The sequence below is a fragment of the Emydura macquarii genome, unplaced genomic scaffold (genome assembly GCF_026122565.2).
Source record: "Emydura macquarii macquarii isolate MOO-44397 ecotype Brisbane River unplaced genomic scaffold, CSIRO-AGI_Emac_v2 contig_2768, whole genome shotgun sequence".
Classification (NCBI taxonomy): Eukaryota; Metazoa; Chordata; order Testudines; family Chelidae; genus Emydura; species Emydura macquarii.
In genome coordinates this window covers 14,652,899-14,680,339 of record NW_027132905.1, presented here as the reverse complement: position 1 = coordinate 14,680,339, position 27,441 = coordinate 14,652,899, and the positions used below count along the sequence as shown (strand labels likewise).

Below are 27,441 nucleotides of genomic sequence, written 5' to 3'. Positions count from 1 at the left end.
TTTTCATTCTTCTAGGAACAAGCCAGGATGCTGGAGATGGGAATAACTGGCCCAGAGGGCCATGTGCTGAGTAGACCAGAGGAGGTAAGAGAGACTAATGGAAAAAGATAAACAGTGCGCTATCCTTGTTACACTGAAGCTCTTTCCCCGTGAGTTTCAGCCATACTTAGTGTACTACTGTCTAACAGTTCTGTCTCATCTGTACTGGCAGTTCAACCATACTCATCATCAGTTCAGGGGAGGGGTCTTTGGTGGTAAACCATGTTCAATAATGATTTGATTTCCTAGCATAGTCAGGAGTCCATGGGTCTTCCTGAAATGCATTAGCTATAGGAAATCAGCACCGTCGGGGTGACATATGTATTTAGTGTTACTTCAGATGCATTCACATTTGATAAGTGATTTCAGTGGTGAAAGAAGCCTGAGATTAGAGAATCAGGGCACCGAAACTGAAAGTACCTTTTTAAAAAGGCACCAGTCATTGACTCACAAAGTGCATTCATATTGTAAAGGAATATAGTGCATACAGTAACTCCAGCTTCTCCCTCATCTAATCCTTACTTAAGGTCTAGAGAATGTGTTAAAATAAGACACACAAAGCCTTTGGTGGTGGGAATAGGGGATTTCTTAATTGAATTGCTGTCAAGACACTAATTGGATTATGTCTAATTTGCATGCAGGCTACTTTTTTTTTTATTTGGCCCATTAATCTGAGTTCAGTCTAATTTTAGATTATTTTTTAAATGTCAGATTGTCATAGCTGTGTGCTCAGAACTGTTTTTAACTTTCCACAACACATGAAAGAACGAGAGAGAAAATATAACTGAAATCTGTTGTGGTAGCAGGAATGAGAGGGGAGAAGATGTGAAGATCTGTACTTCAGATTTACAATCAGAAATAAAATAAATCTGCCTAAATTAATCGTATACTGATGAGGTTTGTATAACGTATATTCTCTTTGAGATATGGCTGGGACATTAAAATGTCTCCTCCAGAAAAAAGATCCAATGTTAAAAGTACTGGGCCAGATCCTCAGCTGGAATTGACATGGTTGCATTTACTTCAATGGAGCCATACTGATTTACACCATCTGGGGATCTGGCCATTATTTGTTATCAGAAGGCAAATGTTGTGTTTTTCATTGTGCTCTAGAGTCCCATTGTTTGTGGCTATGGTCTGTGAAGGCATCTTACTGTTCTGGAACCATTGTTTCTAGAAATAATTAACTGGGGGACTCCTTGGAGCTAGACTACTAAGCTCAGAGCAAGTAACATTCAACAAAACTTGTATGTTGAAGAATCGACCTCTAGATGACAAAACATTAGCGTTGCTGCTTGTCCTGTATTATTGCAGTTTGAAGGGTCAATCCAGAGCACAACAAGCTGTGTGTGTGTGGAATGTTCACCATAATCACCAGTGAGGAAAAGGGGTATGAAATGTAATGCTGTTGTGTCAGTGATCATTTGATACTGCACAATGACACTGCTCTAAAATATCATCTCATTGGTTCACAATATCCTAACACAATGTCAGAGTATTTTTCAGTGGCTGAGGTTGATCCATCTCTGCACAAGGACTTGCGCACACTAAAGAAGCTTGTGTACTGCATTATGCTTTCTTGCTCACATTATTCATTCTGTGCCCCAGGGACCATTTTAACACCCAGATGAAACATTTTTTTTGAACTAAGTAACCATAAGGACAGTAGCGTAACAGGTTTGTGTCCATTGCTCAGTTTCCCAGTTGTGGAAGAAATCAGGTTTGCATAAATGGGTGATTCAGCAAAAAGTGCTGTCTGCAGTAAGCAGCCTCTAGTGTCCCATGGGAATTTGCATATATAGTTTATTGGTACACTGCCTTTTTAAGGTTTGAGGTTTTCTTTTCTTTTCTGTAAATTTTTTAATACTGAAACCTTAAGCCACACTGTTGCCCGAGATCTTGGAAGGCTTTTTGGGATAAAGTCATGCCGAACAGGGGATGATGTAATTCTTCAAAGATATCCCTCATGCAGTAGTGTTGAAAATCCACCCTGTTCTAACAGCAAACAAGATATAAAAGTCCAGGGCTGATATCCTGGGAGGCTGACATGGCCAATAGCAGGGTAGCAGCACAGACTCAGACAGGGACAGAACTACCAGCAAAATAACCAGCTGCGAATTGCCCACACAGACAACCAAGCTTTCATTTTAAAATAAATGCGTGGGGAAGCCTGTGGCAGCAGCTCAGCCCAGTGGAAGGCAAACTGGATTGGGAGCCAGTTGCTGTAGCAACCTTGAACAAGTCAGCTAACCTGACTGTGCTTCCATTTCCATTGCTGTAAAATGAAGATAATGATGCTTACCCCCTACATGAATCTTTCAGTTACGTGGATAAGAAACACTAATAAGTGCTAAGTATTATTAAAGGCTTGCTTGACTTGGAGATGGGCTGAGAAGTTTGTGGATTAGGATGGTGAGCAGCAAAACATCTGGATCTAAATTACGCTCAGTCTGGCGTTTGTGACTAAGGGCTGGGCAGCTGATTCTGTGGCACTCAGATCTATCAAGCTTTTTTACAAGACTTCAGCCCCAAATGATCAATCTCATGAGAAATTCTGACCTTGTTATTTATCATTTGCATTGTGAAGTGCGGTCATGGACCAGGGCCCCATTGTGTTAAGTGCTGTACAATCACAGAACAAAAAGACATGGTCTGTCCAAAATATCTTACATTCTAAGTATAAGATAAGAGACAGAAGATGGACAGAGTGACCAACTGGGTAGTGCAAAGAAACAATGAGACAGACTTGGTCATCATGATAGGCAGTTTTCCCCATTACATGGAGAGCTTGGGGTTTCCTACTGAAACCCGATGAGAGAGGGATGGTCTTGTGGTGAGGTTAAGCGATAGGGCGCCCATGACCAGCGAAATGACACAGCATGGTGGGATTGACCACATTGTGGGGGTGGCTGGTGACTCCTTCGTCTGGTGCGTTATTTGTAACCTTTGTGTTGCTGCTGTGTTCCAGCTGGAGGCTGAAGCCGTCTTCCGTGCCATCACCATTGCTAGCCAGACCAACTGCCCTCTGTATGTAACCAAAGTGATGAGCAAGAGTGCTGCTGACCTCATCTCGCAAGCCAGGAAAAAAGGTGATTGGCTGCTGTCTCAGATCACCCTCCTCTCCTCCAGACTGTATATAGCTGGAACACCTTATGCAGTGGGTCTCTGTGTCTTTCTGTTTATTGCTAGCAAGGAGACAATCCCTTGATCTAGTTTAAATTAATGCCTCCCACTTCCCCAAGTGTCACGCAGCCTCTGAGGTTTTTCATGACTCTTGTTAAGTGGGGGTGTTCTCAAGCCCCTCGTGTGAAACGGCTTGGCAGGAAACAATTGGGGCAGAAAAAATCAACTGCATCTCTGCTTGCTTACGTCCAACCTGTTCATGGTCTTATACTGTGCCCCTCATTCTGGTCTCTGTGCACCTAGCTGGCCAGCTGCTTCTGTAGAATGTGCATATGAGTGAAAGACCAAGTCTGACTCAGAAGTTAAAATCCATCATGAGATTGATCTCTGGCTTGCATGGCTTTCTGGCTAATATGGGGCCAGTTCAGCGCGTGCCCCTTTGTACCAGGCCTGTCTGGAGCTGACTTGGGTTGTGTGTCAGCATCAGGACTGGAGGGTTTGGTTTAAATACCAAAGTTTATCTCAGACCGTAAAACGCTCTCTCTGCCAAGCAGAGGCGTACCATCCATGTGCAAATGATTTGAGTTGCTAATAATATCCCGCCTGCCTTTTGATGTGCCAGTGCTTTCAGCGGGTGTCTGTATTGAGGCAGTAGGCCTTTTGGGATGGGCGGGTGGGGAACGTCGTCTGGCAGGCTAGATGCTCCTGACAGATCTAGGTGACTCCTCCACCCACACACAGGCGCTCACACGCATGTGCATTAGTTATCTTACCATTTCCTTGTTTTCCCAAGAGATGTTAAAGAAAAAGTCTGTCAAACCCATTGTCCTTCTGTCTGTCAAGTCCTGAGGGTGGCACCCACATCTCACCTTCCTTGCTTACTACCTTTGACAGGGAAAAGAGAAAGAGGGACACACGTCAGAAATACACATGCTTGAAAATCTTGGCTCATTTGAGCCAACCCATCATGCTAGCAGGCAGATCTCCATGTGTCTGAGATGCCTGGGGCCTTTACACAGGTTTAGAGAGGTTGGAAAGAGAAGAAAACTTTGTCTGCTCCCACTCCAGCTTGTTGTCAGTGGGATAGATGAAACTGAGCAACTGGATCTGTGAGGTCAGAGGTGGCCAGAGCTTTGATGGTGTTAGGTAAATATTTACCTGACTGAAATGTGCTGAGAGGAAGGAGATGGAGGAGTGGGAGAGAGAGAACATGAGGGAGGTGAAAATGAACAGATCCTGAGAGGTCTGACCCTTCGCCTGGTGTGTGTCAAGCTGCACTTGTGCATGTGACTTGGGATGGAAACTCAGCTGACAACCAGTAGGATTCCTGACTCCTGCCAGATATTTCTAGGGTACCAATCACCCTGGTAGCCATGTGGCTGTTGTTGTTCCTGGAGCTAAATATAAAGACAACAGGCACAAAGGGAATGCATCTGGCTAGCAGGAGTCCTACACTTGTGCTGTTACTCACCAAGTGGCGCCAATGTGGTTGATATAAATGAGGTGGAAAAGTGGCCCCTGCTCCAAAGAGCTGAAAATACGCAGACAAAGTTGGGGCTCAATAGCCCTCAGTTGCATGATCTGTGCTGCCTCAGCAGGCGCTCCCGGCATCGATCAGGCATGCATAGTGTCTGCTGGTGGACCCTAGCCACATCCAAAGTTCTTTCCTTTCCCTTCACCGCCCCCGTTGGGTTTTCATAACAGCAATTTGAGACTCCATATCCTTGAGTGACAGGACCAGGATCATACCTGGCACCTATGCCACAGGCAAAGAGGGTGGACCCTGCTTGCTCTCCCTGCCCCCGTATGTACCCACTTGGTGTCACACCCAATCTGATCCACGTAGGCCAGTATCCTAAATCAAAATAGATAAACCGAGTAATCTGTACAGTGAAGGTTCAATTTCACAAGCACTGGGGAAGGAACAATGCCCCCAGGCTCAGCTAAAACACACTCAGCACTGAGATCTGTTCATATCTCTTCTCTATAGGGAACGTGGTGTTTGGTGAGCCTATCACAGCTAGTCTTGGCACGGACGGGACACACTATTGGAGCAAGAATTGGGCCAAGGCTGCTGCGTTCGTGACCTCTCCACCTTTGAGTCCAGACCCAACAACCCCTGACTATATCAACTCCTTACTGGCCAGGTGGGTGATTTTCAGTGGGGGAAATCTCTCCCATTTCCCACAAGAAATTGTGGTGAAGAAATTGCTGATGCTCTGATAGTGCAGTTCATCTCAGGAACCTAAGACTGCTGTGGGTCTGCGGTTGTTTAGGGGGATTTTGACTCCGGATGGGGGCTGTGAGGGCTGTGGACTCAGCAGCGAGTCACAGCAGGAAGATGGAAGCATTGGACTGTTTGTTTTGTGGCAAGTTACAAAACAGGTTGATATTTCAAATGCCCCAAAGTTCTGGGGTGCCGTGGATCAAGGGGATTAACAATTCTAAAAGTAAAAGAGAGAGAAGCTTAACTCGTAGGGCACAGAATGAACTGCTGGATTCTCAAACTCCTGCTCTGCCTTGTTGAAAATACAGAGCAAATGATAACGATCCAAGTCCCCTTGTTTTTATCTGGGCCCTGTCGTAAAAAACACTTTACATGAAGAATGGTGCCAAAATCATCTGCTTGGCGGGACTGCTGCTGCTACAATACGGTGCGCACAGACACCATTTATTTGCTACCCAGATCTATTGGCCATGTAGGAAATGGAAAGGCTTTAGCCCTATGTTTGTACATTTAACTATATATACATGGTGGCTGGTCCTTGTTAGACAGTGGAGGGTATTTTCCATTCAAAGCAATGGTATTGACTCCTGTGTTAACTCAAGAAGAACCTGGGATGGGGGGCTGCAGAACAGGAATGAGGTATAGGTAGCAACACTGTGTGTTGGCACAAAACTGGCTTAACGAGACTGCAGGCCAGGATTGAGATGTGTTGCTAGAACTGTGTGCAGGCACATGTCTGGAATAATGGGGTGCTGCAGCAGTTCAGGATTGTAAGTGGCCATGTTGTGATGCGTGGGCAGCTCCAAGAGTGGGTAAGCAGGATGTACCTAAGGTCAGCACTCAGGTGCACTGACAGAGCTGCGTTGAGGTCACAGAAATGAAATAGCTGCAGATCAAGATTTAAGATGCATTGGCCGAGTGGTGGGTGGCTTGTGGAAAAGTGTGCAGGCCCTCTTGCAAGGATTTATCAACTCCTCCCTTCACAAGAGTTCCACATTTACCTGCCTTAGACCAAAAGGAGAAAACTATGAGGAGTTTTGGAGTCCTTGGGACCCACATGTGCCTGTACCAAACTCCACTGATTCCCTCCTGTGTACAGCCCCTTGTATTCTTCTGTAGGGTTCTTCAACCAGAGATGAAAGGAAGCTCCATTCCCGTCCCAGCCGGACTCTTTGGCTTTTTTTTTTTTTTTTTTGGTCCTAGTACAAAGCTGGTGGAGATTAGGGAGGATGTTTTGTCGTCTGATTGGGTTTCTGTCTGTGTAGTAGATCAGACATATGGCAGAAATTGTGAAGAGGAGGTAGAGATTATCAGTGGATTAGAACTGATGTTCGTGGGCCCAGACTGAGGACACAAGGCCCAGTGTATTTGTGTCTGTCTGCTTTCCAGATTCACTCCCAGTCCATCTGGAAACCCAGCAATCCCTGTACTTTTCCTCCTTATCATTAGACATTGCTTTAGGGTTGTTTCCTTCCCCTCCCCCCCAACCAGGATGACTTCATAATTATCCTGCATCCTCTCTGCTCCCTGAATACTCAGCAGCCAGCAGCAGCCAGGAAGTTTCCAGAGAACTATATGCAGTTGCTGGCCCATTCGCTAGAGCTGCTTGCTGCCACCCTCCGGTGTCTTTACATGTTAATATAACAGACTAGGGCAAGCAGCTCAGTCGCTGCAGCTCTTTGGGGATGCTTTTTAAACATGCTTAGGAACATGGAATCTGATTGTGACGAAACTTCTTTGAACAGCTGAGATGGAATGAGTTTGAAGCAAGCCCCCCAACTTGGTTACTTCTGGTGGAGATGTCACGTGTGTGGTCCTATGGCACATTTACAAGAATGGGGGGAGATCTTGGGTGTCCATGAGGGATGCATTTTTGTGCCTACTGCCTGAGACTCCAGAGACAAGGGGGTAGTGCCTAGGATGAAGCTGTTTATGGCAGCCATCCAGTCTTGGCTTTTCCAAGAAGGTTTGTGCCCCTGTAGTGTGCTGATGATCCCCTAAGGGAGTGAGGATCCCTCTGGACTCTGTCAGTGCCAAATTCTTGTGGGCCTGGTTTCTTGCTTGAGTTGGGTTGCAGTTTTCCCACTCTGAGAGGCAGGTGAGTTTAGAAGGATGCTGGGTTCTCCCTTTGGAGGTGCAAGAGGCTGCAGTTGCTATAGCAATGAAAGGAATGACCTTAAAGAGCACTCCGAAGGTGAAAAGGAGCTGGGGGGAGTTTTCCTTTCTTCTGATCTGACAGTGAGAAAACCTAGGAAAACAAAGCAGGCAGCAGGAAGTGATATTTGTGACTTTCCTCTGAGTCAGCACCAGGCTTGGGTATCAAGGTACTAAGGGATGCTGTCCTGGTTGAGTCAGGGCTGCATCTTTCAGATGTGCCATGAAGCTAAGCTCCTGGCCACTTGTGGCTATTAAAGATCTCATGGCACTTTCCCCATGGGTTGACCTACTAACCTCAGTGTCCTGGCCACATTTCAGTTTAATTGCAATGCCTGAACTCCGTTTTCCATCCTGTCTGTTACAAGCAAGCTACCCAGCATGGCAACTTCCGCCATCCGCAGCGGGTGTGTTCGGACCAAAAGAGGCTGCAGTGTCACAAAGACTGATTCGTTAAGTGACTTTGGCTGTGGCTATGTAAGGAGATGCATGGATATCCCCAAAGTAGAAGGGTCATAGGAACAGGACTTGGGGAAAGGAAACAGACAAAATCAGGGGCTACCTGTGCACAGAGGTCACCCCTTACTCTTCTCTCCATTTACACTTGAGCAGATTGGGCCTGAGGCCAACAAAATGTCTTACGTTAACCCTTTTGTCCCCACCCAACCAGTGGCGACCTGCAGCTTTCAGGGAGTGCTCACTGTACATTCAGCACTTCACAGAAGGCGGTTGGAAAGGACAACTTCACAATAATCCCAGAAGGGACCAATGGCATTGAGGAGCGGATGTCCATCATCTGGGACAAGGCCGTGGTAAGAAATCAGAGTCAGGGAGGGTAACTCTCCCAGATTCCCGCAGAGGAGAAGGTATGGTTCTGAGCTTGGGGACTCCTTGCTGAGTGGCTGGTTTACATAAGCCAAGCAAGCAGGAACGAGAGGGAATCGTGGGGGAAGTGGAGTACATTCAGGATGAGCCACCAGGATCTGTGAAGCATACACCACTGCTGAGAGGTAGTGGCCTAATGGATAGAGCAGGGATTGGATTCAGGAGAACTGTGTTCTAGTCCTGTCTTGGGCAGTGGCCTTCTGGCTGACTTTGGGCAAGTCACATCACCTCACTGCACCTCAGTTTCCCCATCTGTAAAATGGGGATAATGTTATTCCCTCCCCCCCACCCCCGTATAGATCTTTGAGAGTGACTGAAAAAAGCTTATATAAGAGTTAGGTATTATTGTTATCCGGGAAACATACCCAAAGCTTGCCAGGCACCAGGTTTGACCTAACCTCTTTTGTTGTCCTTATATCTGTTTTCAAAAGCCAGGTAATTCTTAATGCAAGGATTTTCCTTTCTAAACAAATTCTAATGGGTGGGTTTAAGCCTTAGGATTCAGTGTCTGACCCTTAAGTGGATCCAATGAGCTTCAAAGAGGGGGTGGGTGTTTTGGTCTGGACATGTTAAATTTCAGTTCTCGCAGCTCACGCAAAGGGCATACTGGTTCCCTGGACGCCATCCTCTCCCTCCCCATAAGAGCCTACTGAACTGTGGAGCAATGAATGCAACTAGGTTGAAGACCCACATGTTTTATATCTGAACAGGCCACAGGGAAGATGGATGAAAACCAGTTTGTGGCAGTGACAAGCACCAATGCTGCCAAGATCTTCAACATGTACCCACGGAAAGGGAGAATAGCAGTGGGGTCTGACAGTGACCTGGTCATATGGGATCCTGATGCAGTGAAGATTGTCTCAGCCAAAAGCCACCAGTCGGTTAGTCACCTGCTGGCCTGGGGGGTGTTGGGAGGTGGGTGATATCTGAAACTGGCATAACTGACAGGCATGATAGGCTATGTATCACTGTGCAGGAGGCCTGGATTTAAGAAAGCCCTTGGTTGTAGAGTTGGAGCACTCAGCCTCTGGTTCTAGGAGATGCACTATGCATGTCCTGAGTGCTGAGCAGCAGCACCTCTTGCTTTTTCAGTCCTGAGCCTATAAACAGCAGCCACTGCACCTCTGTCCTGACCTGCACCTCCCCCAGTTGTTATTCTAGGCCTGGGCTCCCCACGCAGCTCTGCTGATGCACCTGCATGCTGACCTGAATAGCTGGGGGAGATTCCAGCTCTGAGCTCCAGTCCTTAGCCACAGCCTTTGGTCGCGTCCTCCTGCTATTGCAGCCTTTGGCCATATATAACTTTGAAGCAGTGGGTATTGGTTAGTTCCAAAGGCTGGATGGGCAGCAGCATAGTTGGCCAGGCTCTGTTTCAGAATAACTGGATTCTTGTTCCTGTCATCCTTCCCCGGGTGTTGCAGGCAGCTGAATACAACATCTTTGAAGGAATGGAGTTGCGTGGGGCCCCGCTGGTCGTCATATGTCAGGGGAAGATCATGCTGGAGGATGGCAATCTGCATGTGACACAGGGAACTGGGCGCTTCATTCCCTGCAGTCCTTTCCCAGACTATGTCTACAAGCGCATTAAAGCCAGGAGGAAGGTAAGGAGTTGAGACCTGCAACGTAAGAGAATGAGTCCTGCAGGTGTGGGAAGACACTGCAGCTTCCTTAGGGCTTAGTGTGTGCACATGCTGTACTCCCATCACCATAATGGTAACGCCAATGGAGCTACATGTCTGAATCACCCTCTCCACAGTAGTGGACTCTCCTGCATTGGTCACTGTGCCCCTAGAGTGCTGCCAGGTTAGTGTATTTCCAACCAGAAATCAATGGGAGCTATGCATCTAACCACCTTTTGAGGATCTGAGCCCTGGTGCCTCATCAAAGGGTGTATATGCCACCAGCAGAGATAGGATGTTGAGCTGTTTGTCCTCAGCAGCTCCGATGTTGCTGTACCTGGTGGGAAGGCCAGCCTAGAGAGAACTGAATAAAGCAAAGACTGAGAGGCAGGAGGGTGAGCAAACACCTTGCTCCCTGTCAGGGGGGCAGTAATCCACAGTAAAGGATTCACCTGTTGCACTGGGCTTTCTGAACCTTTGAGAGATGGGAACTGAGAGAGGCTAAGGGATTTGCCCAAGGTCACCCAAAAAGTCTGTGAGGGAGCAGGAACATGAGCATCCATGGTGGGGAGGTCAGGTACACGGCAAGCCCTGTGCAGGCCTCGGCAGTGGGCATGGTGGCCTTGAATCAGACTAGAGGGCGGCTCGGGGGCTCCATGTGCTGTAGACGGAATCCAGGCTCCCTGGTGCCTTGTTCTCAGTAACAGATGCAGCACCATTGCTTCCCCTGCTCTCTCTCTGACGACAGATGGCTGAGATGCATGCTGTGCCCAGAGGCATGTATGACGGGCCCGTGTTCGACTTGACAGCCACACCTAAAGGAGGTACGCCTGCAGGCTCCACCAGGGGATCCCCCACCCGGCAGACACCACCTGTCAGGAATCTCCATCAGTCTGGATTCAGCCTGTCAGGTAAGTGTGAGCAGTCTTTGCTCTGGAAGGTGCTGCGTGTGCCCCTGGGCCGAAGTATTCAGCGACACTAGAGGGCTTGGGCACAAGGTGGGACTGGGGTTAGATTTTGTACAAATGGTTGTGCTGATGGCTAGGGGAGAGCTGCCCCTACCAGTCTGTGGGGCGTGCTGTGTGGAGGGGCCTCTAGGTTCTTCCTTCAGGGCATGACTGGAGCTTGCCCTTTTCCCCTGCAGAAGAAGAAAGGGGTTAAATGCCACAGACCTGCCACTGCTTTTTAGTCCCTCACTCCCTGACAACAGGGCTTCAGTGGGGCAGGGAGGCCAGTGCAGCTACTGGCCGCCTAGGGGCACTGAGGTTCTATTGGACTGAAAGAAGGAACAGGGAAGTGAAGAAGAGCAAGGGTAGGTCTCTTTAAGAGCTATCTGCCTCCACTGAGGCATGCAGGGACTTCTCGGAGACCACACACCTCCTGACGGGTTTGCCCTGTGAGAGAAAAACCCTCTAACTTCCCTTTCTTCCCTCCCTTTGTTTGTGGTCATGTCCTAATTTCAGGAACCCAGGTCGACGAAGGTGTCCGTTCAGCAAGCAAGCGCATTGTAGCGCCCCCTGGAGGCCGCTCCAATATCACCTCCCTGAGTTAAACACCCAAGAGGGGAAGGAAAAACCAATATTCAAGGGGGAAAATGGTACATTGGTATTTAAGAAGGAAAAGCAATTAAAAACCGTTCAGAGCTGAAGAATCAATAAGCCTCAAGCCTTATGTTTCACAAACGCTATTTGCTACCTAGCTTTAAAAATATTGCTTTGGTTTCTGTTTATGCATAGCCTTAATTTTTTTTTTTTAATTTTTACATGCATGCAAATCTGAAAGGTCGCTAAGTTAAGAATCTGTAATATATGTGTTGAGTGCTTGTGTGATGCCACATCGTAAGGAGGGGGCAGAGAAGGCTGGGATGACCATGACATGAACGGACTAGCTAGGCAGGTTATTCAGGAGGAATCATTGGTGGAGTGTCATGGGGGTAGGGAGGGTGGGGCGGGATAGTGGGAGGTGGATAGGGGCAAGGTGGGTCTGTGTGTTGTGTCAGTGTTCATCTGTTTCCACGCATTGCTGGTCGTCAGATATGGCTGCCTCCGTCTTGTGCTGAAAGGCCCATTGGGAAGCTTGGAGTCAGCTCTGTAACAGCTCTGTTGCATCACCTCATGTAAGAGATTTTATTACTTTGTACATTTTATTAAAAAACAAAAAGCAACCGTTCCTTCCAAACAGCTCGCTGCGCCAGTTTGGTTTTTACCACAACCTTAAAAGGGGAAACTCACTCTTGGACCCAGATTGCCAGGGAGGGTGTGGAAGAGACTTAACAAATTTTTGACAGATTGAAACTTGATGGTATCATGCTCAATGGGGCTCATCAGTCCCATCCCATTCTCCCTCCCCTGCCTTCGGATTGCCAACGACTGTGGGGAGGCGAGGGAATTACAACCAGAGCCTCAGGTTTACATCAGACGGCTCCTTTGCCTACAGTGGAGCTACATCGGTTTTATACACCCAGCCCAGACACCGACACAATATGTATTTGTTTACTGCCTAATAAACTCCCGCTGAAAATGGCCATTCAGAGTTTTTCACAGTTGAGTTGCCAACTACAATCCAGTCCTGCTTGTTAGTGAGCCAGATTGTCACTGTCTGACACTGGAGAGTTAGGCCACCAACTCTCATGTGACAATCTCCAGTTCCTAGAGAACTGGTATTCACATCTGGCAGACTGCCATAGCCATTGTTCCTTATCCCTTTGGTTGGCAGTTTCAGCAAAGACTTCAGGAAAGATGTTGTTTTATTATTATAATTTGTATTGCAGTAGTGCCTCGGAGCCTCAGTTAGAGACCAGGCCCTACTGTGCAAGGTGCTCTACAACCATAGAACCTAAGAACTAGTCCTTGCCTCAAAAAGCTTACAGTCACCTTTTCATGAAAAGTCCATGATGGTCTTCTCTTTAGAACACAGCTCCCAGTTCATGCCCAAGGGTACCAACCCCATTGCTTTCTGAAAAGTTGATGTAGTTTAATGGGGATAAAATATGTTTTGCAATCAACCAGAATTAGCTTTTGGAGGGTTTCTTTTTGTCCTGACACAGGCTCCTTTTTTCTGATTCCCAGTACTTCACTGAATAGGGATCCGTAGCCACTCTGTGATATGGAAGCAGCATTGCTCCAGGCCTACATTTAATTTCTTCTGCTGACATTCCCCAGTATTCATTTAACAGTTCACCCCTGCAATGACTTGGTATGGCGAGAGCCATTTTCAACCACGGAACTGAGATGATGGTTATTTGTGGAAAGTTGAATCTTCTCTGGGCACCTGCAGGTTAAAGGTTCTCAGGTTTGTATGCTCTAGAGTAATCCTCTTAGCCACTGAAATTGACTCGGTCAGCACTAGGAGCAAAGTATTAACATGCACATGTACCAGAAAAAATACCATTTTCTGTTGCTAGATAATAGGTTGAGAATGTGGGTCCAGTTCTGGAGCAAAGAACTGAAGGTGTTTGCAAATTTACAAAGATGATGCACAAACTGGAACTCATTGTCATGCAATGTTGTGATGGCAAAAAGAATAACTGGGTTCAAAAAAGAACTAGATTAAGTTCGTGGGGGATAGGTCCATCAACGGCTATTAGCCAAGATAGTCAGGGATACATCCCCATGCTTGCAGCACTCCTAAACCATCTGACTTCTAGAAGCCAGGAGGGAAAGATGGGGCTGGATCACTCCAACTGCCTTCAAGCTGTGGTACTGGTGGCTTTCAGAGACAGGATACCAGGCTAGATAGACCATTGGTCTGACCCACTATGGCAGTTCGTATGTTTTTTATTAAATGCTTTTACTATGAATGAATTATTTTGGTTGGGCTAGAGATCTTTTGGAATGGATTTTCACCCTTGCATGATAGATAGAGACAGACAACTGAGGAGTCAAGGGCTGCTGGCATTAGAGACAGTTTGGAGAGGTCCCAAGCTGCTGCAAGGGAATGAGTTCCCCTTGGACAGGACAGCTTGTACAAGCATCATGCTGTGAGCAATGCAAATAAGGCCCTTTGCCAGTCACTTTTTACTTAATTCTGAAAATGACTGATTTAGATTGCAGCAGTTCCCAGATGTTCCCATCAGGACTGGTTCCCCATTATATTAGGCTGTCCTGACACAATCCTTGCCCTGCAGAGATTACAATCAGTGCCATAGTTTCTTAGGTCCCAGATGCTGGTTAGTCATGTCTTTAACATGATGGATGAATACTCTAGCACCTCCTGAGACATCCTTATCCTTGTTTGGTCCTCTCCCTGCTTCTGTTTTATTCTTTCAAGACCCAGCATTGAAGTCCTATCTCTAGTTGAAGACTTTGTGATGAACCTTACCTGACAGATGTTAGACACATTAAATGTGCTGCTGGAAGGTGCTCATATACTAGGCTATTGAAGGCAGTATAAGGACCTATGAAGAATGGATTAGAAGAATGGCTTCAGCCCATCATGGGTGCTCAAGACGAGTAGTGATGGAAGGGAGGGACACAAGGTAGGCCCTTCTCTTAGGAGTTCAGTTCTCTACATGTGCTGTCCCCATTGGCTTAGAAATCAAACCGTGCCTACGTCTCAGTTTTCTCTCTTTGCCTTGGGTGATGAGCTGCTTTTGCAAATGACTTAATTCTGCCCCTTTCACAGTGCCTCTTTCCACCGTGTTCTGCAGTCACTATCAAAAGAAGCTCCCACATCCTGGATCCTGCTGACCAATAGGGAGTAGATTCCAGTTTTTAATTTTTCAGTACTAACTTGTCCCCACAAGGTGGAGCTGGGATATTAGAAATGAAGAGCTGCAGGTTACTTAGCTCCTTCACCGGCTTTCCTGTATTTCAAAAACGGGTGCGAAATCCAAAGGGAGGGTGACCCTGAAAAGTGATAGTTTCAAGTTTTTAAACATACCACAACTAGGACCGCTTCTTGGCTGCCAGCATAAAGTAGAAAGACCAGGAACCAAATGGACTTGAAGACTGAACTACAGTATCTAATCTTGTTCGGAGGTGGCCCTTCTAGAACAGGTTTGGTAGTGAGATGTGGGAGAAGCCTGTCTTGCTATTGCCCAACTCAGGGATATAGGACTTCAGTCTCTAGCTCCAGAGCTACCGAGCCAACACCTACTGCAATCACTCAAAATGGAGTAAGTTAAAATGCTGTGGTGTTTGCCAGACTCTCCCATCATCCCACTGCAGAGCTAGGGCAGTTGCAGCAGGTTAGACTTCTCCTCCCCACTTCATTCAGTGCTGGGAGAAAGAAGAACCAACTCCACCGGGATACACTTTCTAGGCCCAAATTGACAGTGTCATGTATTAACATGACTTCAGCAGCTGGGTCTTTAAGAAACACAAATATTGAGAGAGTTGGCCACATTGTACATTACCTAAACTTTCAGCTCCCTACTTTATGTAAGTGAAGTAGCTATGAAGTGGCACAGGTGTTCAAAATGTGAAACCTTCAAGGGTTTGTTTTGGGTTTTTTGGGGGGGATGTGCAGAGAAAAATATCATTTGAGAGTTCCTTAGTGCTAATAGAAACGGCTCTTGTGAAGGAAAAGGAAAGGATGGATGGTCCAGAGGGATGGACAGGAGAGGAAATTAACTCTGTCATCTGCCTTAGGGCTTTGCAGCTGTTTACACAGTTGGCCTTTTTTGGAGACCACGTATAAAAGTTATCTCAGTTCTTCATTTGGCTGATAATTGTTAGGGTTCCAGCATCTACAGGGCTGAAGAAAGAGCATGTTACCATTAAAGTGTGTTTGTCTTGTGTTTCACTGCCCCTTGCATCTAAAGTGAATTAGCTGTTCTGTTAGGCTGATGGGGACCTCAGCACTCCACCCACTGTATCCACAGCATGTGTTTCAGACTCCACACTGACTCCCCTTCACCATCCTCCTTATCATGGAAAAAGTCCACTTGGGCTGGGGTCCAATGAACTCTGAGATCCTCCCTTACCGCTGAAAGGATGACCTACACTCAGCAGAAATTATACTTTCTTGGGATTGTACCACTGATTGTGGAACTCGGAATGGTCACAAGCAAAGTCACCATGAAAAATGTTAAACATACCCATGGGTCAAAGGCTTCCTGGAATTATAATCCATTACAATAGGGGGAAATAACTCCTTCCACTTCATGTCTTGGAATGAGGGGGTGAGAGGAAACTCTTGTTGGTATTTTGTAAGGCGCTCACATAGTGCTGTGATACAGGTGGTATAAACACCTAGCTAGCTGGTACTATGGCTGAATGCAGAAATCATTTATGGCAGACTAATAAATACCATCCATCAGAGACTGCAGGAACTCTAGGATTATGATTTAATTCTTCGAGAGCTGGTCCCTGTGCAGATTCCAATGTATGGAATCCAGATACAGATTACACATCTCAAAGAACCTCCACTTACAGTAAATAACCTTATTTACTTAGCATCAGCACTGCACATGGTGCATCGTAAAACAAGCAGCTCCTTTCTGGCAGTGGAACAGTGACCAGCTCTAGTAGTAGCTCTGGTTGGTGCTAACACCTGGAGGTGAAAGATGAATACAGCCAATTGTGTGAAAACCAAGCATTCCTTTTAGAGATGAGATCAGTCTCAAGCCTATCCCCCTATGAGGGATAAAAAGTGAAGACATCTGGGCAGAGAAAGACATTTATTCTTCGCTCTCAGGTTGCGTAGAGCTCTTGGCAGCCACAGGATGAATTAATCCATGATTGTTCTGTCCAAAAGTCCTTGTAGTGCTCATCTATGGGGCATTTAGATTGTTCTCTTTTCTGTTAGGAGTCTCCCATTGTCAAAAAGCAGATTTGACAAAACACTAAGTGGGGCGTAGGTGTAAGCACAAACTGACCTGTGTTTGCTAACAAGATGAGGCAGTGGGTCTGCAGCAAAGAGGAGGTGCTGCTGAGTGGTCTGAGCCAGCAGTGAGGAACCAGAATGAAACATAGAACGCACAACTAGGCATACCAGCGTGCTAGTCCGACCTCTCCGACCAGCTTCCTGTGGCATGCCATATACGTACTGATTTGGGGGTCCCCATTAGCATAGTATCTGAGTAACTTGCAAGGAGCGTGTTTTATCCTCACTGTACCCCAGGGAAGTAGAAAAGCATCATCATTCACAGGTGACTGAGCTACTGGGAGATGAAGCAAGTTTGGGCTAGGTCACACAGGAAGTTTGGTAGAGCCAGGAATTGAATCTGGGGCGCTCAAAGCCCAGTCTAGTTCCTCTAAGCAAAAGGCCAGCCTTGCAAATCATAGGTTGTCTGCAACAGTTTCCCCAAATGTAAAAGGGTGTCAGGACCTCTGTGAAGGGTTGTTGTAAGGATTCATTATTTAATGCTTGCACAGAACTTTAAGGTAAGCATTAAGTACTCCTACTGAGACTGGTCAGAGCAAAGAACTGGGAGCCAGGACCGTTGCGTGTTTTAAGCAATAGTGTGGTTGAACATGGCGGTTGGGGGGGGGGGGGTCACTTGATCCCCATATAATTCCAATCAATCAATCCAACTTGAGTACAAAACAAGAACTTGACTGAAAACCAAATTCTGGGGGCGAGCACAGCTGAACACTTGGAGGAGGAAAGAACAGCCCCAGTTTTTAAAAGAACTAAGTTTACACGCTGCAATTGATATAAAGTTTAATAAGTTCTCTCTGTAAAATGGGAGAAGAAAAAAACCAATGTTCCGACGTAGTACAGAAAAGTGACCTTTTCAGATAACCACAACCCAGTTAGGGACCGACATGGCCAATTTAATGGCAAAATAATTCCTTTCCAGCTCTGGCAGGGTTGTGCTTAACTCAGTTATGCTAGAAGCATGGGAAGAGGCAATGCTAACACCCACTATTTTGTGACTGCTGAAAGCCTACCCCCCCTGGGAACATGGCTTCTACCGTCCTGTCCCGCGTGGGAAGGGGTAAGGTGATGCCTGCTGTGCATAGCCATTACTGCCTGCATACAAACCGTGGTGCTCATCTGCCTGAGAATTCAAAGAGAATGCAGGCCATGCTACAGCAAGCGCTCCATCCTAGTGTCACTGCACAGCATTTGCATTGAACCAGCTGCTCCTGAACTGTGGCTAAATTATGGTAGCAGGAGGTTGTGATGTGGCCACATGAAAATCCTTCACTCTCTGAGTGATGTTGTTTTTTCTTTAGTTCCATAAAAGAAAGATCCAGTTAATAATATTAAAAAAACGTCTGCTACATGAAAAGGAGACGCTATGGCAGCTGACAGCACAGAGCCACTTACAAGCCAAAGAGATTCCTAAGAGAACACAGCTCCACATACAGTGTCTGTAATATACACGTGTGCTGACTTGTCTGCCTCAGCAGGCGCTAGCCTAGATTTGACAGGCAAACTAGATAATGGTGCAACAAAAACAGACGGCTGGTCCTGCGCTGAGACTGGCTAGAGAAGGTAGGCCGCCTGGGGCAGGTTGTGGCGAGGATGTGACAGTGTGTAAGGCTGCTCCCTGCCAACACTGGACGGAAGGGAGAGAGAGATGCTGCAGAGCTTCTACCACATGCGGGTGTTTTGGGGGGATCTTTTCCATTCCACTTTCATTGCGTCAACGTTGAAGATGATTCCCACAGGAAAGATGGTAGGGCATGTGGAGCAGGTGCCCCACCACTTTAGAGAAGCTTCTTAGCTATAAAACATCTCTTCTTCCTTTGACTTGAATTCATCCCATTGGATGTTTTCAACCATTTGGCGATGGACAGTATCCAACTTCTTGGGAAGGGAGGAGGAGCCATGGCTAGTGCATATTGGGGTTGGGCTGCTCTAGGAAATGGGGGGAAATAAAGCAAACTCAAAACAGTGAGGTGGGGCCATTTCCATCAGATCTATCTGATAAGAGATTCTGTCTGCTAAGGAGCAGTGATTGTGCTCAAGCCTTGGTATTCAGATCAGTGTTTCAGTCTTCCCCCTAAAGTTCCCGTTACAAAGATGGGACTAACTGCAGGCTACAGATCTGCGTTTGGATTCCAAACACACAGGTCAGGGATATTCAGATCTGAAGTTTGGGTTTGGAGAAAGGGATTGTGCACAGGTGCCATGAGTGCTGCTACTAATGCTGCATATACTGATTACCTCGAACCCAGCAGCCCCAAGCTGGGCTCTCTTATGGGCAAGCCAGGGCTGAAAGGCATCTAACAAAGTAGTCTATTCCTAGAGCTACGCATGCTGCAGTCCCAGTGAGCTATTGACTTCTAGTCCTTGGCTGATCCCCAAAGCAAAGTAAAGCTGAATCATTGCCAGCTACCTGGGATTATTAGATTTATTTCAAGAGATTAATGCTTTTTAAAAAAGAAATAGTGGCTCAACCTCTCCTGGTGATGAGACACGGGGCTCCATGCGAAGGCACGGGATTGATTCAGTCAGCAGTCCTGAGAAAACAGCTTTATTTTTTATTTGCTCCTTAACTCAGCTTTAGCATGCTCACATGGCCTGCAGAGAGGCACCTCTGAGCACTGTCTGGGGCAGCTTCTTGCTAATTCACAAGGATAAACTGCATCCTCCAAAAGCAAACAACACAGCCAGTGTTTCATCAATAGAATATGGCTTACTAATAAATCATTTGCATCTATAAAAAGGCAGCCACCCAGTCCGAGGTGGTCTAAACTTGTAAAATAAGGATGGCTCTTTTCCCAAGTTTTCTGAATGCATCAGAGAATGGGACCAAGTCCTGCTTACAGGTTGCAGTTTCCAGATGCTGTCCTCAGAAGGATTTTTAAAGCTTAGCTTCGCAAAGGAGAAAAGCACATTTAAAGTAAAAGTCAAGTAGATTCCCAGTTGGCTCTGAACAGTGGAAACCTCACATTTTGGCTTGAAATGTAAGTGACCTCAGAAATGACACTGGCTTTTGATTGTCTGGGAAAGAGTTATGTGTCTTGTTTTTATTCAGACTTCTGCTTGATCGGATTCAGACAGGGAGAGAAAGGAAGTCGCCAGGGGAAACAAATAACAGCTTTGGGCAGATGGGAGACCAACAGTTTAACATACACAGAGTAAGATAAAAGTAAAATAAGAATGTGAGAACTCAGGGCCTCTAATGCTTTAAAAACATAGCATCATTCACAGCACTACTATAAACCAGATGCTGTGGCCAATTTCAGCCTTGGTGTAAGCTGGTGCAGTTACCACTGGGAATTTGGCTGCTTAGACCCGGGCTGAATTTGGACCGTAACATTCATGTCTAACACCTCAAGAAAAGAATTGAGGCTACAACGTTGATATTCTATCCCACTTAAAGATGCATAATGAAATTTACTTCTGGTGTAAGGGGTCACAATCACACTGGACTCAATGGAGTTGCATCTGCTTATGCCAGTGGTGAGCTTAGTCAGTAGTATGTCCTTGCGAAGCATCCACCCTAGAGCCTTATCCAGCAATACAGAGATGCTACCTCTTCCTTTTCTGACCCAAATTAGTGGGTTCCCTACCAGTCCCATTGTTCATATGTTCTTCACCATTGCTGAGCCAGCCCTGCCCAATAGCATAAGATAAGCGGAAGCTAGGGAATTCCATCATTCAGAGACAGCAAAACAGAAACACAGGAAATCATCATTGCTTTCTCCCCATATTAAGGAACCAGATCATTTCCCTACCACAGACTAAAGAAACATTAGAAAGAGACGCTGCTGAAAGCAAAGATCCTGTCTCCTTACGCTGCAGACTAAATACGAGCCGGCAGCTGAGAGTAGCCCCTTCTGCCTCTAACAATTAAAGATGAGTCTAAGCTATGAGACTCATTTCACAATCGAAACTTCTCAAGAGTTCGGGTCTGTGATTCTGCTGCCGGCCCATCTCTAATATTGATACTATGTGACAGACCTAATTATGCACTAAATACCCGTCTGTTGCTTCCCACTGGCAACCAACTAATCCCTAGCCCACATTTACACTAGGCACTCAATACCCAAATGTTGTGCTAGCAGGGATCCTACCCCACAAGGATAAGCTCCTACTTCCTGCACACATCTTCTTGTGGTCAAATTCCTGCAACCATCTTGGGCAGAGAAGGAGGGATCCAACCCTTATTTATTTTGGCAGATTGTTTGCAGGGACATTACTAAAGGCGTCTCCCATGCCCCCTGTATCCACCTGATTTAAGGTGGAAGGAGGAAAAGCAATGTCCACACATTTCTGGCTTAGAAGTCCTGTGCTGGGGTATCTGCATTGTCTTTTTATCAGTGGGTAATTCTATTCACTGAGCTCCATGAACATGTGTAGGTGTGTAATGAATCCTTAGGGAACGCACCAGGGCAGAGGCTAAGTGAACTCAAAGGTTGTTGTTCTGGCTGTCTTCTTCTGTGTCTTTGGTTTGTGCCAGTGTTAGATTTTCTTGTATTTCATTATGGTGTCTCCTCATCCTTAAAAAAAAAAAGAAATGAAGAGTCAAAACCCAAGGGAGAAGGCCCACATGAGGCAGCTGCCTATAACTGTTTCACCAGCAGCTCGTGTATTTTACCAGTATATTCTTAACCCAAACACAAGCTTGATTTCTTGTGAGTATTTCTGCTTGCACAGACACACCTTTAGTTCACAGGCCATGCCTGCTGAGCCCTTCTCTTGAGCACACCCCTATCAGCACCCGTCCCCATCCATTTTCTGAATACACCTATCCAGTGCTTAATTGAGCCCTGGCACGGCGAGGGTTGGCAGTTCATAGTCCCAGTACCTCTGGGCTTGCCACATCACTTATGAAAGTAAAAAAGAATTGCTTGAGTCCTGGCATCTCCTTCATTACTAATTAAGCCCTGTGCCTGCCATATCTTCTCCCCCATTCCTGGGTGGGGCAAGTCTGTCTTTTTTACAGGGAGTGCTCTTTTCTCCTCTTAAAAGGAAGCTGTACTTCAGGGGCATCATTACAAACTTTGGGCCCACACCAGCAACCCCTGCTCACATGAACAATCCATACACACAGAAGTAGACTCTGATTTCCATAGGTCTATAAGCAAGTGTTACAGGCATGGGCCCTTAAAATCATGTGCATTTGGCTGGAATATCATAGGATTGGTATGTTAACTTCATCTAACGTTCAGTGCATTTCTATGGAATTAATTCCAACTTCATTTCTCGTTCCTTTAAGATACACTAGCTAGGCTCTCAATTCAACTCTGTAGCAGATGATGGGGGGTTATTTGTAACAGCAGAGGTTTGGTGAGATGTCGTAGGTAGAACTGCGCCTACTGTGCTCTGGTGGCTAATGCATAGCACTGGGAGGCAGTCTCCACGGGGGGGTTTATGATGCTGGAGAACACTTCCGGGTAGTTGGTTTTCTTTTATTGAATTACTAGTCAGCTCCTCCTCAGCCTTATCCACTGTTTGGAGATGTTTATGTGATTCAACAGAAATGGATGCAGAATAAATTCCACTAAAAATATATGGGAAAATCCCATGCAATCTCTGACAATAGTCTATCCAAATTCATTAGGAATTTAAGGCAGTATGGGTTCCAGTTTTCAGTAGTGTGGGCCTTACCCTTTACCTCATTTGTAAAAATGGCACCTCCATTCCCCTTCAGATCCTGGATTAGATAACGTTCACTAATATCTGTTCCTCTCCACTGCTATTTCAACTGGCTTTTTAAAAAAATATAATAGAACTCTATAAAGGTTTGGGTGGATGGAGAGTTAGTCCTGTCGAAGGCCCCACCAACACTCTATAAAATCTGCCAGAGTTGTCCACTACTCCTAAGTCACTACTTACTTTCCTCTGTTGAAAACAATGAAGTCCCTCTGGAGTGACTCAAGGTGCTTCTGAAGATGGCAGCCCTTCCGTGTTGGAAAAAAGAAAAAGACAGAGGAGGGGGCAGTTAAGAGTTCACAACTGACACAGGACCGTATCTGAAGTGTTTATATCCATTAGGCATAAATGGGTTTGCCACCAAAGGTAGAAGAATGGTTATCAGAGTCATGTATTATGTTCAACAGTGCTTATTCCATCACAGAAGGTCTCCAATTCTGAGAAAGGATTCAGTTTACTCCAGCTATACAAAGCATGGGATGTGCCCCCAGAAGGTTTAGTGCCACACATCATTGAGAGCAGCACCAACGTGGACACAGGGTATTACAACAACTTGAGTGTTATTGTGCAGGGTGGCCCTTCTCACTTGTGTTAACATAAATCAACCCAAAGTGCCTTACAGAATGTATCGAGGGATCCCTCCATCCACTACTGATACCACCCCACACTTTTAGGGAAGGGAATAAGGTGCATGACTAAACAGCACAAGCAAAACCACACAACTGCTTTGGACGGGAAGTTGGGAATAACTATTTCAACAATTGATTTTACAGGTGGCATTTTAAGTTGGCAAAAGGTTAAATCCCCAACTGGAATTTCCTCAAGGCAACGGGTTGATACTCCTAAATATTCCCCACACGTGCCATCAGTAACTTTCATAACAATCAGCAATTGCAGCCTCAGTTTTACCTCTCATCATAAAGAGAAAATGTGTAGACTGGGAATGAACTGAAAATGTAGAGAAAGCCCTACATGTTGCATTCTTCTCTCTCCTCTATAGAGACATGGTAGCAGGAGCAGTCGTGTGTCTAAAGCACAGAATTAGGGGGTTCAGGTTATTCTTATTACCATTTAATCATAGAGCATCAGGCACCTTAGAGAACACACATATAGTTACTTTCCCTGCCCTGAAGAGCTTACAGCTTAATGGTAGCTATGGCACAACATGTGAGAGCTACAAGCAATAGATGGGGAAATAGGAGCAATGGAAATAGATTCATGCTGTTAGTTATGTGCAGGCTTGGTCTCAAAATCTTCTGTTCCTAGCTCTGTCTTGTGGTTTCCCCAGCTGTAAAGTGAGGTAATGACTCCCACTTTCCAGGAGTGCCGGGAGGTTTCATTAAATGTTGTTCAAGTGCTTTCAGAGCCTAGGATGGAAGGCCAAGCGTTACTATGAACGCACCTAAAGCCGGATTTCTTTATGCTGTGGCCAGGTGACAGAGCTATGTCGAGAGTGCCTGGGCTCAGTGAAGTTTGATAGGAGAGGTGGGCGACCCTCGGGTCAGGATCAGTGTCACACATACTCCATTCTATCACTGTCTATCAGCAGCCACAGACGACAAACAACAAAGAAAAAAAGAACCTGCCTGAAGGCAAATGAAACATTTACGAGCCCTACTCTGATAGTTCTGGAGCTTGGCTGCTTCATTCACCTCAGAGACGGCGTTCCACTGGGTCCCCCAGCCATCACCTGCATTCTAATCACCGACACACAGGACAAGGGAAAGTGACAGATGCCTTCTTTGAACAAACCAGACACTGACCCAATTCCTTAAAGAGGCACAGCTCTTGCACAGTTTAGCTGTCACGGCATAGGCCTTCCTGAAGCCATGAGTCAAAGTACCCCTCTCCTTGCTATGTATGACAGGCTCCAGCTTTATGCAACCCCAGGAATTCAAAATCTTCCATCTCACTTTTAATTTCACCTGAGCATTATGCTCAGCCGTTCTTTGTTACTGCCTGCTTAGAAAGAACTTATCCTTGAGGGTCTCCCTGAATGAAAGCTAGTGTCAGTAAAGTCCTGTCCTAGATGCACAAAGAAAACCAGTAAAGCAGACATAAAACATCCTACAAAATCCTATAGCCACCAGGCTCCATTAATGGAGAATATTGTAATTTTTATTTACCCACACCCTACACACATGGTTTTGAACTATTATAAACTAAATTCTTTTAAAGATGTTTCTGAGAGAGGGATCGCCCAGACAGTACATTCCTCCTCAGCCTCTGATCTCAAACAGTCCTCCAATCAAAAAGGAATGGGAGCCAAAAAGATGATCGCCGCAGACCTTTCTACCTCACTCCTCCTACCTTTCAAGGTACTAAAAGAATGAGGCCTACAGCAAGTGCAGGTGCGTGTAGGGGAACCTGTTTCTTTAAAAGGAAGAAATAGGTAGAGAGGCTGGAAGGAGGAAAGAAAGGCACTTCATAGCAAGGAGGCGGTATGCAAGCAAAGAGAGGAGAATCAGACAAAGAGGATCTTGACAGCAAAGAAAGAGATGGGATGCTAGAAGTGAGACGAGGGATGAAGAGTGCAGCTAAGACCAAAGAAAGCATGGCCCACTATCACATCTAGAGAGACCATTGATATTTAATCCATGGGTTGTCAATCAAACTGGCCTCCTTAGAAAATCCTGTTTTATTTTGTCTCCCTAGAAATTTTCCTTAAAAAACCATGCTTTTGGAATAAACTTCACAAATTCCTAGGGCTTTCAACCAAACACAACACATTCTTCAGGGTTCTGCTGACTCCACACTCCTGGCTGTGCTCAACCTGCTGGCAACATCCAACCTACACAGCTGATTCGGAAGGGGTGGGGACCAGGCTGCTTTTGTTTCTGCTGATGAAGAGTATTGAAAAGGATTTGTTTTGTAAATGAAAGAGCTATTATCGCAGGCCGTGATAAAATATGTTAGATGCTCAGAGATATAGCTGATCTTTAAATAACTTAATTTTTAAAGAATCCAATTCTATTTAATTAGAGGGGCTGTATCATAAAAGAGGGATGAGGGAGACTTCAGCTTTAACAAAGTTCTATGGCATCTATGCCAGTGGAGAAATTCTGGCTCCACAGAAGTCAATGGGAGTTTTGACATTGACTTCAAAGGGGCTGCGATTTTACTCTAGGACTTTGTTAGGCTCCCTCCTAATATTAGTCATGATCAGCTAACATGTTTTATACACGACTGATTTTTCTAGTCTAAACATGGCCTTGAACACACTTCGTCTTTTAGACGACTGAACTGAAAGGGAGGACAGGCTCCTACCCAAAACTGGCTGTCAGGCTTCAGCCTCTTACAAAAAATACTGAGTGGCTGTCCACTTCTGGAAACCTAGACTCAAAATCTGGTTTGGTTTGATCACAGTTGAAAATGAAGTTGATCCTCGCCCATAATTAAGATTTGCCCACACTGCAAAGCCACTGCCAGCTTAGCATAATGGAGCATGATTAGCTGTGTTGGCTGTAGGGAGGCCAAGGTCTGCAATAATGTGGGAGTCATAAAAGTTTGCTGGTACCCTGGAAAAACTGCTTGGGAGAAGCTTGCAAAATACCTTCTTAACTTGTGGTGAGGTGTGAGAAACGGGAATGGCACCATTTCTTACCTCTCTGACCCAAACTTGAAGTAAATTATCTCCAGCAAAACAATATCGGCAGCAAAGACAGAAACTACTCCTTCCCCTACTCCAAAATTCAAAGCCACCTGGGACTGTTTAAATGCCAACATTAGCTGCCACATGCAATTCCTTTTTCTCTTTTTTCCTTCTACTGACTTCTTCAAAAGGAAATTAAATGCAAAATCTATGTTAATGCAACATTAAAATGACATAGTTAAGATAGAGATTTAGGAAATGCACAAGTTAATGTTCATATAAAAATATCATGCTCTCCCCACTGCTCATCCTATCACCAGCACAGACAGGTTTTGTGAACAAAGCCATCCCGACAGCAACAATTAAACTATTTAAATGTTTGCATTTTGCAGCATCCATACGACATACCAAGCGAGTTTTTGTGCAAAGAGAGGGATTTGCAGACTACAAGAAGCTGCTTCTCTCTCTCACCTGTGAGGAATAGCTTTTGTTGGTGCCTTTTTCCTTCTTAGCTAAACGTTTCTTTTTCTTATGAAGAGGTTTGGACTCCAGGATCATTTCTTCAAGTTCGAAGGTTGGGTCACAATTCAGTCTACCTTTCTATAGGGGAGAGAAAGGTCGCCTTAGCTGAATCAGCCCTGCCTTGAAGAGGCTCTTACAAACAGGAAAGAACCTGGGAAATAACTCGGTAATGAATAAACGAATAACAATAACACAGCCAGAGCTCCTGCTGAACCTTTTACATATTTTATCACTCCCCTCAGTTAGAAGGACACTGTCAAGGTACATTGCATCATTCTAAAAGTCACTTTCTCATTTATTCATTGTTGTTTGTACTGATCCCTTGGATGCTTCAAAGAGAAATCTAGAGTATTTCTTTCCATAATCATGATTTTCTCCCTTACATATACGCATGGGTTTATTACCAAGAGTCATTTGTCAGGGTAAACGGTTATTCTAAAGAGGCTGTCAAGAACCGAGTTGTACGCATAGAGTTATTTGCGAATTCTGGGCTGTTCTCGTATTTTTAATTGCAGAATGGTCACAAGCACGGTTGCACATGGTAGGTTATTACTGCAGGATCGCTAGTTTGTTATTGCAGGGTTGGTTATGAGCACTGAGCTCTCTGCACACAGGCTTGAAAATACAGTTACTTATAAGTGCATTAGAACATTTCTTCTGAATACATAGAGAATTAATGAGGACATTACAAACTTTAACAATTCAAGTTGTGGACAACCAACATTTGTAATTATCCCTTTAATAGTCTTAATCATAAAGTGAAAATTCTCACCTGGATT

The 27,441-nt window shown here is 45.5% G+C and overlaps 2 protein-coding genes across 3 annotated transcripts in view; one reads left to right on the top strand and one right to left on the bottom strand.

Moving 5' to 3' along the window:
• The window catches only part of DPYSL3 (dihydropyrimidinase like 3), a 71,394-nt gene extending 59,167 nt beyond the window's left edge, over window positions 1–12,227 (top strand). For both annotated transcript variants that reach the window (XM_067566349.1, XM_067566350.1), the window contains exons 7-14: window positions 16–84; window positions 3,008–3,128; window positions 5,153–5,309; window positions 8,214–8,355; window positions 9,139–9,309; window positions 9,850–10,029; window positions 10,796–10,958; window positions 11,511–12,227. In XM_067566349.1, the coding sequence (XP_067422450.1) occupies window positions 16–84; window positions 3,008–3,128; window positions 5,153–5,309; window positions 8,214–8,355; window positions 9,139–9,309; window positions 9,850–10,029; window positions 10,796–10,958; window positions 11,511–11,599 (1,092 nt within the window). In that variant the 3' untranslated portion in view covers window positions 11,600–12,227. The remainder of the gene's footprint in view (window positions 1–15; window positions 85–3,007; window positions 3,129–5,152; window positions 5,310–8,213; window positions 8,356–9,138; window positions 9,310–9,849; window positions 10,030–10,795; window positions 10,959–11,510) is intronic.
• Window positions 12,228–19,900: 7,673 nt separating this feature from the next.
• Window positions 19,901–27,441, bottom strand: part of STK32A (serine/threonine kinase 32A) — a 50,407-nt gene continuing 42,866 nt past the window's right edge. The window contains exons 8-10 of the mRNA XM_067566433.1: window positions 26,612–26,740; window positions 22,732–22,796; window positions 19,901–21,392 (exon numbers count right to left, since the gene is read on the bottom strand). Of these exons, the coding sequence (XP_067422534.1) occupies window positions 21,302–21,392; window positions 22,732–22,796; window positions 26,612–26,740 (285 nt within the window). The 3' untranslated portion in view covers window positions 19,901–21,301. The remainder of the gene's footprint in view (window positions 21,393–22,731; window positions 22,797–26,611; window positions 26,741–27,441) is intronic.